Source organism: Drosophila subobscura, chromosome E (assembly GCF_008121235.1).
Source record: "Drosophila subobscura isolate 14011-0131.10 chromosome E, UCBerk_Dsub_1.0, whole genome shotgun sequence".
In the NCBI taxonomy this organism is placed as follows: Eukaryota; Metazoa; Arthropoda; class Insecta; order Diptera; family Drosophilidae; genus Drosophila; species Drosophila subobscura.
In genome coordinates, this window is record NC_048531.1 from 15,874,192 (window position 1) to 15,893,395 (window position 19,204).

The following is a 19,204-nucleotide window of genomic DNA, read 5'->3' on the forward strand; positions in this document are numbered from 1 at the left end:
GTATATTTTACAGTGTCACACGGTATATTTGTTCGATAAATTCGCGGCAACACTGGTTCGAGCGCGTGGTATGCCGCACGCTTTATTTTCGCAAGTAAACTAAATTGTAAATTTGCGAGTGCTGTGAATCTGTTGGTGCGCGTTGAACGTATTTTCACAACTTGTCCAGTTTGACTATGTCAGAGGGCGGTGAAAACGGTAACGAGGCGCTGCCTGGGGCGGCGCAAGAGGCCGTTGATGGGGAAGCCGAGACGGAGGCTGAGGCCGCTCTGATGGCCGAAGCTGTGGCAATTGCATACCAGAGCGAAGACGACGAAGATGAGGAGGCAGCAGCGGAAGGGGCAGATGCCGAGGAGGATGCCATGAGTGCAGGTGAGGCAGAAGCCGCAGATGAAAACGAAAACGAAAATGAAAGCGACAGCAACCCCGCCGCCGAAGATGCCTCTGCGAATCAAGAGGAAGACACAGCCGCCGATAGGCGATCGTCCACCAAGAAAGAGCTGACGCAAATCATCGACCGGTGGGAGCAGCAGCAGACACAAAGTGGCTACGATCCCGTGCCCACACTGAAGAGGTAAGCCAGTAAATAAACAAATCTCCATAAATATTAATGAACAAATTGCAGTCTGGCGGAGATATTTGAGCGCGAAAAGGACGCCTATATGCGCAAGGATCCGGATCCCTTGGACTCGAGGCACCCATATCGCGCCGATCCCAGCTGCCAGTATGGGCTGCTCCTCAAGCTGCTTTTTCGCAAAGATGTCTTCATGGGAAAGGTGAGAAAAGCAATTAATTAAAATTTGGCATTATATTTATATCCTTGTGCTATCTACAAATCAGTTGCTCAACGATTATCTGCGCGAGAACTACTTCAGTCGACAGACCATAAGTCGCAGCTCGCTGGAGCTTAACATCCTGGCGTGTCGGCTTATTCTGGAGATTATGCCAGGTCTGGAGACAACTGCAGTGTTCCAGACAGCCAACGACGATGGCACCATCAATCGCATCTACAGCTGGGCCGAGGACAGCATCGAACCGCTCCAGAGCTACGCCACCGGACTGCTGGCCGAGGCGATGGAGGTCAGCGACATTGCCATCAACTATCGCGATCAGAACATGCGCCTGGTACCCAAGATGATCAAGCGTCTGCACATGCTGCTTGCCATAAGCAAAAGCGCCACTGCGGACCATCCATCGGCGCTCAACTATTCTGCAGAGAGCAGCGCTTCCGGCGGATTGCTCTGCTGGATGGCCTGCGGCAACGGGGCCTCAGCTCCGCAGTCGCCGCAGCACAACGGAAGCGGCATTGCGAGCTCCAACCATGGGGATGCCTCCAACATGTCGATTCTGTTCGAGAACAGCCGCGATGCTTTCTCGCAGTCGCGCTACTACAAGCGGATGTACATACCGCTGCACCCACCAACGGCGGATGCCAGCCAAAAGCTGATCATGCGCTTCCTCACCAGCCTCGGCGAGTACCAGGAGTTCCTGGCCATGGCCTTCGAGAATAATGTGATGCAGCTGATATTTGGCTACCTGGAGAACCTGGATCGCCGCGACACCTGCCTCGCCTACGAGGTGCTCAAGTACTTGGCCTCCTTGCTGTGCCACAAGAAATTCGCTCTAGAGTTTATATCCCACGGCGGCCTGGAGGTAAGTGAATCTAGCCTGAGGCTCTTGGACAATATCTAATAGATATTTATCGATCTTTATACCATCTAGCTGCTGCTGAAAGTGCCACGTCCTAGCCTGGCCACCACGGGCGTTTCGATTGCCATTTACTATCTGGCGTATTGCGAGGATGCCATGGAGAGGATATGCAGCATGCAGCGGCCCCTCATCTCGGAGCTGGTACGTTACGCACTGTGGATATTGGGTCGCTGCCACGACTCCTCCAAGTGCCATGCCACCATGTTCTTCAGTCTGAGCTTCCAGTTCAAGGTGATACTGGACGAGTTCGATGCCCAGGATGGCCTGCGTAAGCTCTACAATGTTGTAAGTAGCTTTCAAATCTCTCTCATGGGGCATGCTGATTGACTGAGTCTCTTTTTATATTGCAGATATCCGTGCTGAAGATACTCGATCCCAGCCAGAATGACAGCGACAACGATTCGGATATCAACGATGATGTGGAGTGCGCCTCCCGCCAAATGGTGCGACATGTTTGTGTGGCCCTCAAGCGCTATATGGAGGCGCATTTCTTCTTCAAGTACAACAGCTTCCTGTCGCAGCACTATGCGACCTCCTCCTCGCCCTCGTCGTCGCACTACTTCAACCAGAATCCCACTGTGGCGGCCAAACTCACCTTTGACCAGTTGCACGAGCAGATTCGAACGCTGCAGGAGCACACATCGATCCGCGGACACTGGCAGCCCGTCGACCAGCTGATGAAGCTGGGCGGGATCTCAATGCTGCTGCGAATCATAGCCTTCAGCTACGACTGGGTGAACAGCGGTCGCTCGGAAACGGTTCGCTCCGCCTTGGATGCGCTCAGCGTGTGCTGTGTGATTCCCCGCGTCTATGTGGTGCTCTGTGAGCGCATACAGATGCTGGACAAGACGACCACCTCGGGATTCTGTTCGGTGCTGGGAGCGGCCGCTGGAGAAATCACCTCGGACGCCGAAGTGCTAAAGTCTGCTCTGGCCGTGCTCTGCCACTGCGTCTGCTCGCCAATAATACGCAAGGACAGCGGCAACAGCCTGATCAAGTTTGGCAACTCCTCCAGGAAGAACAAGGCCAACCACAAGTATGCCGAGGAGCTGATCGAGAAGGTGTGGGAGTCTGTGTGCTCCAACAATGGGATTGTGGTGCTGCTATCGCTGATGCAGACCAAGGGACCCATCACAGACGCCGATTGCATCCGAGGAATGGCCTGCCGAGCTCTGGCCGGTCTGGCCAGATCAGACCGTGTTAGGCAGATTGTCAGCAAGCTTCCCCTGTTCGCCGGCGGTCAGCTGCAGTGCCTGATGCGGGATCCCATTCTGCAGGAGAAGAGAGCCGAGCATGTGATCTTCCAGAAGTATGCCCTCGAGCTGCTCGAGCGGGTGTCGGGCAAGAACAAGGCGCTGAACAATCCGCTGGATCCGTCGCTCTCCAACATGCACAAGGCGAACGTTATTGCCCAGACCCGCATTCAGTACAACGAGCAGCAGCTCTACCAGCTGATCTTCGAGCACCTGGAGAGTAAGGGCCTCTCGCAGACGGCCCAGATGCTGCAGCGGGAGGTGGGACTGCCGCTGCAGACCCCCACCACGAGGAGCTTCCATCAGTCGCCGTTCGACTACAAAGCTCTCTCCAGCGGCAGCTCCATTTCCAGGAGTCGCCTGAGGAGCCGCATGCAGGACGTGAATGCTGCCATCATGTCAAACGGCGAGTTGAATCGAAGTTTCGGCGACGACTCGCCCTACGGCGGGGCCAGCACCTCCACCGCCAGCATACCCAACTTTAGTAGCCTCAACTCCGTTCAGACGCCAATCAAGATACGACGGACTGAACGCTCCATCAGCTCTGTGAGCCGATCCATACAGAAACAGATTGCCGAGCCCGGAGGTAGCGCTGTAGGTCTGCCGGAAGACTTTGCCTCCTCGGTGCCCCTATACCCGAAGCGGGTGACCCTCAACACGATCGTGACGGAGTATCTAACCAACCAGCATTCGCTGTGCAACAACCCGGTGACGACGTGTCCACAGTTCGATCTGTACGAGCCGCACAAGTGCCCCGATCCACGGCCCAGCCGCCTGCTCAGCTCCAACTACAATCTGACGAGTCGACACTTCCGCACCCAGGCAGGCTTCACCACGGGACGCTTCGATCGACGGTATGTGCACACGCACTTCTCCCCCTGGCGCACCATACGCTCGGCCGAGTACGAGGATCTGGAGTTCACCTGCTGCGACCTCGTGGGCAAGTACATCATTGTGGGCACCCAGCAGGGCGATGGTCGGGTCTTCAACATGAACGATGGCGTCGAGCAGTTCTACTCAAACTGTCACAACTTCAGCGTGGATGCGATAAAGGCGAATCGAGCTGGGGATTTGGTCATCACATCGAGCTTCTGGCGCACTCCCACCAGCATCCTGTGGTCCATTGCGGACAATGAGTTCAAGTCAAAGCTGACCCTATCCGATGTCACCTACTGCGAGTTCAGTCAGACGGCGCAGGATCGTCTCTTGGGTACTCAGAATGAGGTGAGTAAAGTCAAAGCCCCAACCCCCAACCCAAAACTAAATTAAAAACCAACTCTGACTCTCCTTTCTCTTTGCAGTGTGCCACGCTCTTCGATATCAATACGGGCTCTAAGCTGTCCACCTTCACCCCCACCATACCCAACCAGTATACCAAGAATCGAGCGACGCTTTGCCGCACCGACGAACTGGTTTTGTCGGGTGAGTGCTAGGAGAGCCCTTGCTTGAGTTCCAAATTCAATTGATTCGTCTTTCTGTTTCAGATGGTGTGCTCTGGGATGTGCGTTCCGGCAAGGAGATCCACAAGTTCGACAAATTCAATCAGTGCATATCTGGAGTGTTCCATCCAAACTGCCTGGAGGTAGCGTAACAAACCCACTCAACTCGCATTGATGCTCACGATATGATATTCGTTTCCACAGATTATATCCAACACTGAGGTGTGGGACCTGCGAACGTTCCATCTGCTGCAAACGGTGCCGGTGCTGGATCAGCGGAATTGCACGTTTTCGCCCATGCATGTGATTTATGGGGCCAGCCTGGGATCGGACAGGGACCACGACATGGAGACTACCACCTATGATACGAGCTTCAACGTGCTCGACGCCTACGACTACTCGAGCATAGCCACCGTAGACGTGAAGCGGAACATCAATGACCTGAGCGTCAGTGCGAACGGGAGCCTGATTGCCGTGGTCGAGGACTATAGCGGCTACGAGTCGAAGCAGGAGACTTATGTGAAGATCTATGCGGTTGGCGTGAAAAAGAACGAGCGGTCGGAAGAGGTGCGTGCGGTTAAGGATCTAGCCAACGAGGTGGGCGGACGCAACAGCGCCGAGGCGGAGGCACCAGCACATGCCCCACGTGCCCATGGCGATGCTGGCGAAGCTCTACTTCGTGTCTTTGATGATGTGTCGCGCCCACCTGCCGGTGGCGGTGGCGGTGCGCCAGAAAGTGCATTGCTTCGTGCCAACAACGAATTGGAGAACAACCCGCGGCCACACCGGGACAGTCCCGCCTCGAACGCAAGTCCGAATCTTTCTCGCCAGCATGCACCCAACAGCTCAATTGTTGGAGTGCGACGGCGAGCACGTACACTGGGTGGCAATAGCAATGGCAATGGCAATGGCAATGCCAACGGAGTTGGAGTTGGTGGTGGCGGCGTCAACGCTGCCATCGATCTCAGAGCTCTAATGCGGCGTATGGATGATATTGAATTAAATATTATGTCTATGCTTGCAGGAAGATGATGAGGAGGTGCCCGAATCTGATGAGGACGGCTCCGATACGGGCTCCGAAAACAGTGAGTTCTCTTTATAGATCTTGTTTTCGATACTACAAGTCTGTCTCTCACTCATTCAGCATTTGCTCTAGGTCCGAATTTTATGGAATTTCCGATGCTTCGCAATTTTAACTCTTCGAGCAACGATGAAGATGGGGATGATGGGGATAATGATGGATATGATATAGTCGATCTTTTCGACTCTGATGACGATGATGATGAGGACGATGATGGCGATGGTGATGGTGATGGCGATGACGATATCGATATGGAGCTCGGCGATAGCGTCTTCGACGATGGCAGCAGTGATGGTAATAACTCGTACTCTCTAGATTCTGTTCGTATAAGGCTTGTCTTTTCTCCATCCTTAGATTGAGTATAACCACCCAAGAACCTGCTCCTCCTCCCTCTGTCCCGTCTCGTCTCGTGTCGTGTGCCGTCGCTTCTTTCCCCAATCTTAACGCAGCGTGCACGAAATGAACAGGAATAGGAACATCCAAATCTTCAGTAGTCTTAATCCTAGTGTGTAGAATGTTAACTTTAAACTATGTTGTGTTTGAAAACTGTACAAAAAAGCATAAGAAAACGAGCGTTAAAGAAGCCCTCACTTTCAATTGTAATCGAAAATCTGCTTCACAAAACCGTCTGTGAGAAACAAATCTATAAATTGTAAGCAAACGAATATTGTTCAACAATTTCAACTGTACAAAGCTATAAATGATGTATAATTTTTCTATTAAACGCATTCGTGTGTAGTCTTCTAAGCTAGCATTAAGCATACCCCCAGTGAACCCCGCGCTGGAGCATAACCATACATAGAATGTGACAGCAACAGATACGCGTCCCCCTATCAGAGCTATCCACATATACTTGCATCGCGACGCGTTTATCTTATCGCCGATGGTGGGGCTCCAAGTTTGGGAAATGAACTCCCCTTCGGTCGGGCCGTGGCATGCCTTGCTCACTTTTCATTGGCATTGGTGTGACGCTAATCAACTGTGTTTCGTTCGACGTTTGCTGCGCGTTCAACTCTGGCACCACCAAAAATCGTAGTGAATCTCGGCCAAATCCTTCATCAGTAGATAAATATGGTTATATTCGGACGATCGGCTAGCCGTTTATCGTGGCTGCTGATGTTTTGCGGTCAAGTTGAATGTGTTGTGCTCGAATAGTCGTCCATCGCAAAGCTGTCAATTTAAAATTGCAAATTTAGTTACGATTTGCCAGCCATAGAGAGCGTTTCGATCGATTGCAAGAACTCTCGCCAACGGAACAGCGGAAATGTTTATTCAAACAATAATCGTTCTCTTGACCTCGCTGACGCTTTGCACGGCGTACGAGGAGCACCCCCATTTCTGCATAGAGACGCAGCCCTTGCTGCTCGCCGATATTGATCGCCATGTGGTCATACCCACCGAAAGGGATCTAAAGTGCCACATTAGGGCCACAACGTTGACGTCCAAAGAAAAGGTGAGCCATTTATCCATGGGAGTACCAATTGAACTAGAGGTTAAGGTTCAGATGTATAGTTGGGGTTCTGTGTGTAAGCTTCACACTTTTTCCCTGCCATAAATTGTGAATCCATCAAGCGATGATCGATGAATGATTGGTAGAAACGGGTTTGACTTTGCTACATCCTTAAATGACTATTTCAATGCCAATATGAGTAATAGATCATTCGTCGTGCGCCAACTTCAAGTACCGCGAGAGTCTGCCAAATTGAGTTAGCTCGACGATAAGAAGATAATGGCGAATAGGCTAGATAAGGGCAACTTATTGACGAACATTCATGTGTTGCCTCTTCACCACTTTATCTTTGCTTGCTAATCCGCAGGAGAGCTTCATCGATACCATGTGCACAGACCACGGCTCCACGACAGTGAAGAGGGACAATCATCACTTTTTCAAGCTGCACAATGGCGAGCTGAGCGGCCGTGGCGCCCAGGACGAAATATGCAGCAATGATGCCAGCTCCGTGCTCGCCTGGGTGCCTTACACCATGATGCTCAAGTTCTATGCCCCCGAACTGAATCCCAAGGAGCGTCTCACCTACATAGCCAAGGCTACGAATGTGGAGCGTGAGAAGACGGAGCTGTGCCACTTCCGACACACGGATCTGGTCAACGCCGTCTCCGATAATCTCTTCACCTGTGTCGTCATGATATTCGGCGATAACTTTGTAAGTGCCACCAGCAATCGTGCTCAATCCGCTTCTAAGCTGTTTCCTATGCATCTTGCAGTATGGCCTGGAGGACAACATCAACGTGCTGGTTGAGTTGGAGCCTCTGATGTACCAACTGAGGAACATTACCTACATGCCCTGGCGCAATATTACCAACAGCTACAAGATGCGTCTGGGCGACAGCGTGCTGAAGAATCCCAGTGGCGAGCGCAAGCCCATCTATGGGAGCATCAACTACGCCTTTGTGGAGAAGATCCACCTGAACACGAGCAGCATTTACCAGGATGAGCACCTCACGAAGCTCCCTCTGTTGTTCGAGCATCGTGGTTCCGTCCTGGAGCTTGATGCCGACGGTGTTGGCGGCCTGGACGTGGAGCAGAAGGCATACTTCGGCCGCAGCATGGATCCCAGGAGCGAAGTGAAGGTGCAGGTGATTGGTCAATGGGTGGATCAACACCGTGAGTTCAGTGCGGACATCTACGAGTACTATGGAAACGGTTTGCGGCGCTACCGACAGCCAATAAGCGGGGCTAGGCTCACCTTTGTGCGAATTGACAACACGGAGCCCGCCTTTGAGGCTCCCGAGTCGAACAATCTCGTGAAGGCTTCACTATTCCGGGACCAGCATCTGTCTAGACTCAGTCTGAATGAATCTGGAACCAATTTCACCGAATGGGACAACGCAACAGAGGACAACGAGGATGAGCCGAGCTTCTACAGCTGGTTTGTGGTCACCTGCCTTCTGCTGGCCGTGGCTGTGATCATCGCCGTGTACCTCATCGTTCGCACCCAAAGCAGAAAGAACAAAAAGAGGCAGAAGTACGATCTGGCCAACACAAGCCCGCCACCAGCCTGAACTAATTAATTGTAATGTAAGCTCATTTCCACAGGTTTTCCCGAAATTTATTTTCAATGTCAATTGAAACAAACGAGCTGGCAACCCCAGCAGCCATATCCTTGGCACTGCTCTATATTCCTTCCCAATCATTATTTAATTGTATTTGTATTTGTGCTGCTGTTAGTGAGAGAGGTGAGGTGCTTTACATGGTCCGCGCTGTGCTCTGGTTCGACGAAAGAATGAATAAAACACGAATATAAATTGTTCAGAGGTGCATTGGGCTGAAAGTGCAAGAAAAGGTAAGTGGACTTATTTAACAAGATAGGTTCAATCAAGTCTGAAAAATCCAACTATTTTAGCAAATGTAGTTGTAGTGTAGTTAGCATGTAAGAAAAACCTTGACCTTTCATGCTTAAATTGTATTTTCTAAAAAGTCCAGCAAAAGGGAGTCCTTTAAGTCAGCACATCTTCTATAAAATTGATTCTTCTGTATGATTAAACTGCATGTTCAGTGCTGAGAGTTCCAGGCAGCTATTAATGTTAAGCCGAAGATCAAAATGGAGAATTATGATTTTCGGACATGGCCAGAGAATGATTAACCCATTCTCGACCATCAGTAAATACCCATTCAAAGGCGCTCGAGTTTTCAGGTGAAAGATATCGTGGTCATTTGTTTTTGCAAGCAAGGGGGAAGGATATATCTACAATAAGAACTTACAGGCCGAATTCTTTTCTGCGGTTTTAGTCAAGGTGTGTTCACCTGTTTAAATACAGGGGGCTAAGTGGGTTAGTGCGTTTCTAACTTGGTATGTTTACGGTATTTTCTGAACATGAGACGGTATACTTCGGTATTTTTCTGCGAGTGCCTATCGTCTCACTCACACACAGAGAAAGACAGAGACATTTAGGTTGGGTAGTAAGAAATAGGAAATTCATTCATTAAATTTGTATTAAATCCATACCCCGCCTGGATATACAGTTATTTGATTAACTTTCCCTAGAATAATCCTGTGGTGTGGCAATATTTTGATACGGTGTGCTGTGAGTGCAAAACAGAAAAACTAAACTAAACAGCAATGTGTGAACTATATGCAGAAATTGTGTGACGCGGCCATATTTGAGGAATTGTTAGATTGAATGTCGTGCGAGCCACGAAAATTATATAAATAAAACGCTGGTAAGTGCATCAAAACAACAATTTACGCGTGTGTAAATCTCCAGTGGAGTGTGCATCGTGTACGGGAGCAGGTGAATGAAAGCGCTGCTTAGATATTTCTTGAATTTGGGCCCCAAAACCAAAGATTATGTATTTGTTTCGCTTTTGTGCCTGAAAATAGGATTTTTCGCTCACACCAACACCAAGATGGTAAATTGTGTATAACAGTATGGCTGTCTCTGTCTCGCTCCAGTTGCGGCCGCAGGGCTACCAGACCACTAATAAACGGCACTTAACAGTGCTGTTGTTTCCTAACAGCTGCCCAACAGTGGCAGGAATTCGCAGCTGATCATTGATTACATTTTTAATTAATGAAATTTGGCGCGAAAAGTGATACACAGACGGCAATAGCAATGACCAGGGACAATATAAAACAGATTGGGCTGCCCACACCCGTACTCGGTGCCACTTTCAAATGATTCACACAGTTTGTAGGCGTTTTTTCACATCTATCTCTTCTTGCAGAATCCCTCTGTAGACTCAATTGCTTTAATCAATGATGGACCGCAAGAAAGCCCTGGAGTTGGACAAAATATGTCGCCTGTGCATTTCTGAGCGAAAGGAAATGCGGCCACTGTTCAGCGAGAAGGTGCCAGAGATGCTGATGGACTGCACCAGCGTGCGGATAGTGCCCACGGAGGGCTGGCCCGACAAGATCTGTGTGCAGTGCGTCCACTCTGTGAGCCGGAACCACGCCTTCAAGACGCTCGTCGAGCGCAGCGACAAGGAGCTGCGTGAATACATCACAGGCCTCACAGTGCGCATGGCGATGGAGGAGCAGTCGGCGGCCAATGCGAAGCACCAGCAGCAGCAAGAGCGCAAGCAGCAGAAGCTCTTGCAGAAGCAGCTGAAGCAGCAGCAGAATCTAGACGATCACTTCCAGCAGCAAATGGCCCAGCAACAGCAGCAGCCCCAGCAACAACAGCACCAGCACATCCAAAGCAAGCCCAAGCTGAAGCCATTGCTGAAGAAAGGCTCGCGACAGATCAAGCTGCGGCACCTGGAGGCAGCCACAGCGTCACCTCCTGCCCAGGTGCAGCTCATGCCAGAGCCAGCACCAATCCAGCCACAGCAACCCACGCTGCAGCAGCAACTTCAGCAAATCCAACTGCCAACACTCCAGCAAGCCCCCACCCACAACCTCATTTCGACCACATCCGGCGGGGCGATGCCCCAGCAGATCCTGCTGCCCAACGGCCAGTTCATCACAACTGCACAGATCGTGGCCCCCCAGCTGGCGCAGATCATCAGCACTGCGCCGCACGGAGCGGCCAATGGAAATGGGGGCCCCCAGCAAGCACAGTTCCTGCCACATCTCCTCCAGGCGCCCAACGGACAGACCCTGCAGATAGTCCAGCAGCCGAACGGCACGCAAACGCTGCAGCTAGTCCAGCTGGTGCCGCAGAGGAGTATGGCGCCGACGGGCGTGACAACAGTGACCACAACCACATCCCCGGTGAACATGGGCAACGGACCCGGCTCGCTGCAAGATGCCGATGTGCATCTCCTGGAGGACGGCTGCGATGTGGAAGACGAGGAATTCGAGGAGGTCTATGAGAGCATGGATGGCAAGGGTCAATCGTTCGAGACGATCGTCCTGGATGAGGACCAGCATCAGGAATTCCTGAAGGACCACCAGCATCAGGTACTAATGGACGACGACCTGACCCAAAGTGAGGGCCAGGAGCCCGAATACTTCGATGAGCTGGACCAGCAGCAGCTAGAGGACAGCGACTTGAAGACCGAGGAGGATGAGGACAGATTCATCATAGAGGAAATCCAGCTGGAAGAGGAGGACCTGATGGAGGAGGCCGACGAGACCATAACGCCCGACTGTGAGTACATCACAGACGAAGCGGACCAGCATAATCTGAGCGGGGATATGGACGATGAGCTGCACTACGCCATCATGGAGCCACCAGACGGCGATGCCAGTGGGGACCTCGAGCAGGCGTTCCTGGAACCAACAGATGGCGAGGGCAGTGCGGACATGGAGCAAGCCTTCATGGATGCGGATGACGTAGAGCTGCACCAGCACCACCAGGACGACATGGAGGGGATGGAGCTGCAAAGCATATCCCTGGAGAACGCAGTGGTCGAGTTCAGTCAGGCGACGACAGACGACAATATGGGGACGCCCACCCTGAGCGTCAGCTCCCCGAGTCCCACGCCCAAGCGGGCCAAGCGAGGCAACCAGTCCACGTCCACATCGGCATCCGGCGTCACGCTGGAGGTGTGCAATCATCAGAGCAGTCCGCCTGCCATCAGCAGCAAGCTGGCGGCCGCCAATTCCCGACAGCTGGTACAGACAGCCAGCGTCATAGCCGCTGCCGGAGCGGACGACAACTACGAGATCGATGCCAATCTGGTGACGGAGTTTATCAAGCAGCACACCTCCCCGCTGGGCTCGGGGCGGTATGTCTGCCACCTGTGCAGCACGGAGTTCCGGCAGTTCAAGGGACTGCAGAACCACATGCATTCGCACACCAACTGGATTCGGGCCAACTGCAAGAAGCAGCCGCAGTGCCAGATCTGTTTGAAGAGCTTCAAGGGTCCCGGCATGCTGCGCATGCACATGAAGACCCACGACGCCGAGACCAACACCCCCGTCTGCACCATCTGCAATCGCACGTTCAAGTCGAAGGCCATCCTCTACCGGCACCGGCAGACGCACCAGCAGCGAGCCTACTGCTGCGGCGTCTCCAACTGCCGCAAGAACTTCTCGTCGGCCGCTAACCTGCGCTGGCACGTGGAGCGCAAGCATCCCGACGTGATCGATCCCTTCTACAAGTGTGGGGAGTGCTCCACCCTCTACGACAGCATCGACGGGCTCCAGCAGCACGTGGAGAACACAGACCACAGCGAGGCGCAGATCAGCGACACCACCAGCAATAGCAACGCTGCCTTCAGTGGCGCGGTCAGCATCGTTAGCAATGGCACCGACATGTCCAACATGATTGCCGCTGCCCCCGGGGGCCTCGGCACCGGCGCCCCCGGGGACACACATGCTGTTGTTGTCGGCTCCTCCGGCGAGGTTTATTTCGTGACGCAGGCGTAGCCCGCGGAGTATGCCGCAGTAGGCATGTCCGAATGCCTGCTCGGCCTCTAGACCATATAGATTATGCATATACCTATACATATATATATTTTTGTACTATCCACATTAGTTGTCGTACTAGTATATAGCACTCCACACCCAGCCCCTGCCCCTGCCCCCACACATATTGCAATCCTAGATTTCTATGGTAGAACTTGTTTACATCGTAGCCCTTAAGCACAACTCGAATTTTGTAAGCGAAAACAAAACAAAACAAAAGTTTAGGTAAGCAGAACAGAAAGATCCCACAGCCCACACATATCCAAGCATCCCATCCCACGTCCCTTCTTTTCCATAATGCCGTATGGAAACTACTTGGATGTAAAGGTCACTTATCGTAGGCAAATTCTCTTCTCTATCTATCAAAGCAAACTGAATGTACATACACATATGTACAAGGCAGATCCTGAATGAATTTTAAAGGCAAAATATGGTCCACATCCGGATGAAAGCTTACTCTACCTGTAGGTCCTCCCCTCCGATCCCACTAATTCCAAACTCCTGCACGAAAGCTAACTGAATGTAAAGGTCAATTTTGGGACTGTGTCAGTTGATTTGTTTTTAATCTTATTTGTATTATTATTATTTTGTTTTCCCGGGAATATCAGACTGGCATTTTAGGCTAGAACTTTGTCGGCTATTGGTTTTAATTGTTGGGCATTAATCGAACACGGATAAGAGAAAGTGGTTTTAACAAACCCCATAACAAATAAATTAACAACTTGTGTAAAAAAGAAACGTTTTTACTATTCTATCTCTTTTGAAATCGTAACGCGTTAATGTAAGAGTTATTTTTGTTTAAATTTGTAATCCTCTTGTTGGTGTATTGAGTCTTGTTTTGCTCGTTTGCTATGCCATTCCCGGAAAAAACAGACTCAGTAGCAAAACAAAACAAAACCGATCAAAAGAGAATCACAATCAAGTCAAGGTCCATGGTATATTGATTCCAAAGTGCCACGTGCCACGTGCGAGTGTCTGGTAGGGCTGTAGATTGTATCGGCAATTAGCACAACATATCAGGCAGAGCTATGCAAACCGATGAGACGCAATTGAAGCCGAAACCAGGTCGGAGACTGGAGCTGCAGAAACCCAAACCGAGTCGCAAATTGGGGGTTCAGGTTTCCCTTTTGTGCGTCATCTAATGCGCAGTACTCGGCGCTTCCGGAGCTCTAGTCGAAACTTCAGAGGCAGTATGGATTTTCTCGACTAATTGGTTATCCCAGTGCAATCTCAAGTCTCTGGCTGTCATATAAAATTGATATTTAATTAGCAAATAAGCTCGCAAGTGTCATAAATCGGTATAGCAGCCGGACAGTGAAAATCGCCTTCCAGGCAATTCATTTTATTCATTCAGATTACTTATGGCAGCCCCGCCGCCGAGTGTCGAGTGATAAGATAGCCTCTACTGCTCAGCTGCTACATGATTCGATTTTTCCACTGGCGGAAAATCCCTGCCCCCCCTGCCGCACACTTTGGCACGTAGTAATTATGGCGAGAGAGTAAATATTGATTTTTCGTAATAATTTAAATTTAAACTCATGCCACAGTTTTAGATCTATGTATGCAAATGGGATTTTATTTCCCCCAAAACTACTTCCTACATTATTTGGTTGTTGTGTGACTTGAGCAGCTGCTGCCATCCTCGACTGGAGGCGTCCTTGAACTTTGAAGCGTCTCTGGCAGAGGGAAAACTTGGCCACGGACCAAAAAACGAACAGGGGGAATTGTATGGATTCTGTCGGGTAGAGCATTCTCGTCAGCACTAGAGTGGGGTACATAGAAACACAAGTATTTTGAATATAAATTATTTTGCAACCACAAAATAAACAGTTGCCAAATGATATCAAATTTAATTGATTTGACTCTTTCTCTCGCTCTCTCTAGGGGTATTTGAAATAATTGCATAGAATGTTGAATATACACACATTTTTGTCCTATAAATAATTCATAAATACAGGGGCGACACGAACCATTCTGGGTGCCAGAGCTCCCACGACGTCACGTCACCTGCGACATTAGTCACGCTACGGCTGAGTTTTTAACAGAAAATTAATTTCATTTTTACTGATGTGATATTTACGGGAATCGTAACCTCTGGGAATTATTGCTCTTTCCAATCCTTTTGCCGTGGGGCGCTCGAAATTAGAACGCAATTAGGCAAATTCTGTAAAGCCAGCGGGCAATGAGTGCCTGGGAGAAAATTCCACAATTATTCGATTGAATTATGGTTCTCAGCAGCGTTGGCTGTTTATAATGCTCGGAATATTCCCGCTGATTTGCCAGAATTCAACCCATGCTGAAGGCTAGGACTGCCATGGATCCACTTCAAAGAACATTCCCTCTGCACGCTCCGAACTTGGTTTCCCCGTTTACAATTCTCAGTTTGTGTCATTAAACCGACTTGGAGTAAACAAACAACAGAGAGGTAAATACATCAGAAATAATACGTATTCAGCGTTCGTCTGCCGGAAGAAACCGAAAGCGAAAAACGTCTGACTTGACGGGGAAACGCTTCTGACCGTACAGTTTTTGTTTACCGATCCGATCGTAGATTATGATCGATGCAATTTGTTGCCCCAAGTGCTGGCACGGCCCAGACATTAGACCGGACAACGACCACACAGTTATGGGCAGACAGAGCGCCAGACGGGCGGACAGGGCCAAGTAAGGCAGGCAAACACTTGTTGTCGACACCCCGCACCTGGCCGGCCCATTGACGCAATTGAAAAGAATAACAATATTGTTTATTTTTTGTTGTCTGACTCTCTGCAAATAATGCCCATATCTAGCTACCTTAACTCGCGAATTTCGAGTCAAATACTCTTTTTCAAAGGGTAGATATGCTATAACTTTCTTCATTTCTATCGATTCCTATCTATTTCCTAACAGTTTGAATTTGTTCAGTTTTTATTAATGGTGCTTCCCCCTACAATCTGGTTACGAGTATCTCCAGTGATTCATTTTATCATACTTTCATTTTTTCAGGCTTTAATCAATATTGTGACTTGTTTACATGGAAAGGGACTCCCCAGACCACCCGATATTCCGCTCTCATTAGTAGGGCATGCCGAATTCTGCTATTCCCAGTCCCAGTCGTTGTCATTCCATTTGTTTGGCTTTGGAAACATCATGAATCTGCAATTCACACGTCGCGCAACGCATTTTGTATTTATTTCTCGACACATTTGTGCAAAGAGTTTGATTGAACTTTGGGGGGTACATGCCCTATAGTAACCCGCTTGTGGAATTCATGTAGTTGTGGATCATCTGCAGGTTAGGGAATTCCCACTTCGTCATTTCTGGTCCATTGTATTTCTGTAAGCGCTTTCGCTTATCTTTGGCATTAAATTAAACTTGATCTACATATCCCCCAGCGACAAATGCTAGTATGTACATATTTACATGCATTTGTACATATGTATTTACATATATGTACACAGCCGGCGGGAGGCGGAGGCACACACATAAATCCGTGCAAATGCTAATGCTATTCAAATATTTATATAATTCGTACAATTATAGATTGGCTACGGACCGAGGCAATATTTATAGCAGGAGACCGAATTTCTTTTTCTGCTTGCGGCGCAATTTCATTTAATTTCCGATACCAAGGCTCGAAAAAAGAGAATTTCATTTAAAAAAAAAGCCATCTATATACTATATACAGACTGTATGTATTTACAATGTATGTATATACTTTAATTTGGGGCACACGATCTCTGAGTGGATTCTGCCACTTCTTCGACTGCAGTCTTCAGCATCTGCCACATTGACATTGGACAAGCCGTTCGCCTGGTCATGACTTTCTCTGGCGCGTGCTGGCTGAACGAACGGTTACAAGGATGTCCAATAAACTGGGTTAAGGATAGAATAATGGATTACCCTTGCTACATGTTGCACACTTGATGGGCTAAACCGATGAGTAAACGGGCAATTCCCAAAGGGTCTTCACTCTTTCCGCCGGGGCAGGCATGAAGGCAGCGATGGCATTTTTCATTTTGCCGGCATTTTTGATTTGGCAACGGCCCAAAATATTTGAACCCACCCACAGCCCACATCCCACATCCCCGCTAGATGGCAACAGCTGGGAATCGGGGCACACATTTTGGCGTGGTCAGTGCTGGCCGCAGACCCGTTTGGAACACTGACGGCATGTGGGTACGTGGTCAGTGGCCACTTCGATTGCCCCTGAAAAGTTCCCAGCAAACTTTTGTCTTTGTCAGGGGCAAACATTCCTTGGCTCGCCTTGACGACCGATTAAATCCGCCCAGACCCACCCACCGATGCGGAAACGTATTTTTAGATTCGGTCATCAGAGCGCCAGCTCTGATCACGGCGAGGGCTCGTGGCCATTGTTCCGGTAACCGGTAACCGGTGACGTCTCGTCTTCCCCACAAAAAAAGAGAAGAGCGCACCCGTAAATACTCAAAGCATCTCGAATCTAGATAAATCGGATAAATTGGAATCCCGCCGAGTGGCGCATGCCTGGCATAGTCCGAGTACTACGAAAAAGTAAAATTTATAGCATTGGGGGAATTCGCTGCTAGAGCAACAAATGCAATACTTTTTGTTGGCTTTCTATATGCGGACTTCAATGTCAGGGTCGTGTAGCTCGTGCTCGCTTAAGAATTACAAGCTGCATCTCGCACCTTCTCTCACACGTAGGCAATGCCCCAAAATATTGTAGGCATGTCTACTTATTCCTTTGATGATGCATGTCAACGGCTTAATGCTAAAAATACATATAAATGTTTGATTTCAGAAAAGAAATTAAATAAATTCACTTTTTTGGCATGGCAGAAAATTCAGATAATTCTTTTGGCATGCCTTCGGTTGTATAATGTACTAGAATGATGTTGAATGAATTTCAGCTTTTATATTCTGTGTTCTTATGAAGGAGAACAAGTGGAAATGCTCCCAGACAGTCATTATTGCATCATTATCTTTTATCGATCCATTCGCATATCAAAAGGTATCCTGAGATTGCTTCATTCATCTTTAATCGAAACATGTTTGAGTCCACTATTTGCCATAGGCATCTCCATCTACAATTTAGTTCAATTATTTGGATTTCTGACTAATGAAAATCAGCTGATAAACTCTGTTTGTTCATCATAGGTAACTGGGGGAAAATGATGAATAACTTATTTGATTGTTATTGTACATTTTCAATTGCCTAACTGCTGTTGCCTCAGCCGTTCTCTTTGAGTCTTTTCAATTAAGCTGGAATCACACGAGCGGCAGGCGCGTGTTTTCAATAATAGTTATCAATAATGCAGCAGACAACCAGGCTCAGACTGGAACTACTATACAAATAACTACTTAGACATAGGTACGAAAATATCTGCATACGAATACCGAATGAGAATTGAGTGGAGGTGAGCTGGTGACTAGAAAACTGTCTCCTTGCACGCATAGCTTTTCGCTTCACCCTCTCTTGTTGTGGCTCCGCAGGAGTGGGCTAATTTTCTAATGCAAGCTCAATGGCAGAGACACAGAGACAGAACAACTACCATGTCCTTGTGCAGGAAAATCGATAATGATACAAGTTTTAGGTGCAGCGCATGTCCATGGCAAAGCGGATGCGAATGCGACAGCCTCCCGCTCAAGGTCGTCTCTCATCCATCACTATTCGAGGATACTTACATACATATCTACTTCCGTTTTGATTGTCGGCTTGCCAATTATTCATAATCTGATTAAACATCTAGCAGTTCCTGTAAATGATTGACGACATCATCATCACACATGGGGCTGAGTGACAGCTTCCCTTGCTGGCTTCTTGCTGCTGTCAGCCCAATTGGCCCACTAGAAGCCTCTGCCTGGTGAGTAATCCCTCATCATCGGGCACCATCTGACTTGTGTTTACCCCGCCTGACAGCGGAACAGGCCCCAAAAACCCACACACACATAAAATGTGGAATAGTCATACATATTTGCCGAGTAGCCAAAAACATTTGCTGAGAACATAATCGTACGTATTTATATTTATTTAAGAGCGTTCCACAGTCAATTAAATATTCGAATATTATAATTCAGGAGGCTGTAAGGGGATCACATTAGTCAGATTTCCGGCCAGGCATGAGTGAGGCACGTGCAGAAGGTAAACTTAATCTGGGACTACGCTGTAAGCTATTGTAAAGCCCGTTCTGACCTGCATTCTGGATGCCCCATGGAAGGAACATTAAAATCTGCATTTATACATATGTACATATATGAACTCAACAAAGGAAAGGACGGGCCAGGGCTCGCTCGACTGCAGTCAAAGTCAATGTCAAGGATGGCAGCTCGACGAACAATGGAAGCGTCAAGCGGTGTGGCGCCCACTTACTGCCCCAGAGCCTTGACAATGAATGGCCTTGCCTCCTCCCATACTCATCCTCGTCCTCTTCCAGCTGGGCAGAG

General features: G+C 49.2%; 3 protein-coding genes across 5 annotated transcripts; all 3 read left to right on the plus strand.

Annotated features, from left to right (window-relative positions):
- The first annotated feature begins 41 nt into the window (after window positions 1–41).
- On the plus strand, window positions 42–6,221 carry LOC117892082 (protein mahjong). Of its 2 annotated transcripts, XM_034798068.1 has the most exons (11): window positions 43–574; window positions 626–776; window positions 841–1,653; window positions 1,723–1,995; window positions 2,061–4,187; window positions 4,265–4,385; window positions 4,448–4,545; window positions 4,607–4,969; window positions 5,427–5,487; window positions 5,547–5,777; window positions 5,838–6,221. In XM_034798068.1, the coding sequence occupies exons 1-11, from the start codon at window positions 177–179 to the stop codon at window positions 5,840–5,842; spliced, it is 4,641 nt and encodes a 1,546-aa protein (XP_034653959.1). In that variant the 5' UTR covers window positions 43–176; the 3' UTR covers window positions 5,843–6,221. The 2 variants fall into 2 exon arrangements, 1 of the variants encoding a protein (XP_034653959.1); XR_004648680.1 differs by lacking the exon at window positions 5,838–6,221 and having other exon boundaries at window positions 42–574; window positions 4,607–5,487; window positions 5,547–5,634.
- A 256-nt stretch (window positions 6,222–6,477) lies between these two features.
- LOC117892087 lies at window positions 6,478–8,750 on the plus strand. Its single transcript, XM_034798078.1, has 3 exons — window positions 6,478–6,936; window positions 7,301–7,645; window positions 7,707–8,750. Exons 1-3 carry the CDS (start codon window positions 6,748–6,750, stop codon window positions 8,502–8,504), a joined length of 1,332 nt encoding a protein of 443 aa, XP_034653969.1. The 5' UTR covers window positions 6,478–6,747; the 3' UTR covers window positions 8,505–8,750.
- A 610-nt stretch (window positions 8,751–9,360) lies between these two features.
- On the plus strand, window positions 9,361–13,029 carry LOC117892085 (transcriptional repressor CTCF). 2 transcript variants are annotated; one of them, XM_034798075.1, is made up of 2 exons: window positions 9,361–9,663; window positions 10,168–13,029. In XM_034798075.1, the coding sequence occupies exon 2, from the start codon at window positions 10,199–10,201 to the stop codon at window positions 12,758–12,760; it is 2,562 nt and encodes an 853-aa protein (XP_034653966.1). In that variant the 5' UTR covers window positions 9,361–9,663; window positions 10,168–10,198; the 3' UTR covers window positions 12,761–13,029. The 2 variants fall into 2 exon arrangements, with proteins under 2 accessions (XP_034653966.1, XP_034653967.1); XM_034798076.1 differs by lacking the exon at window positions 9,361–9,663 and adding an exon at window positions 10,080–10,104.
- Window positions 13,030–19,204: the final 6,175 nt, after the last annotated feature.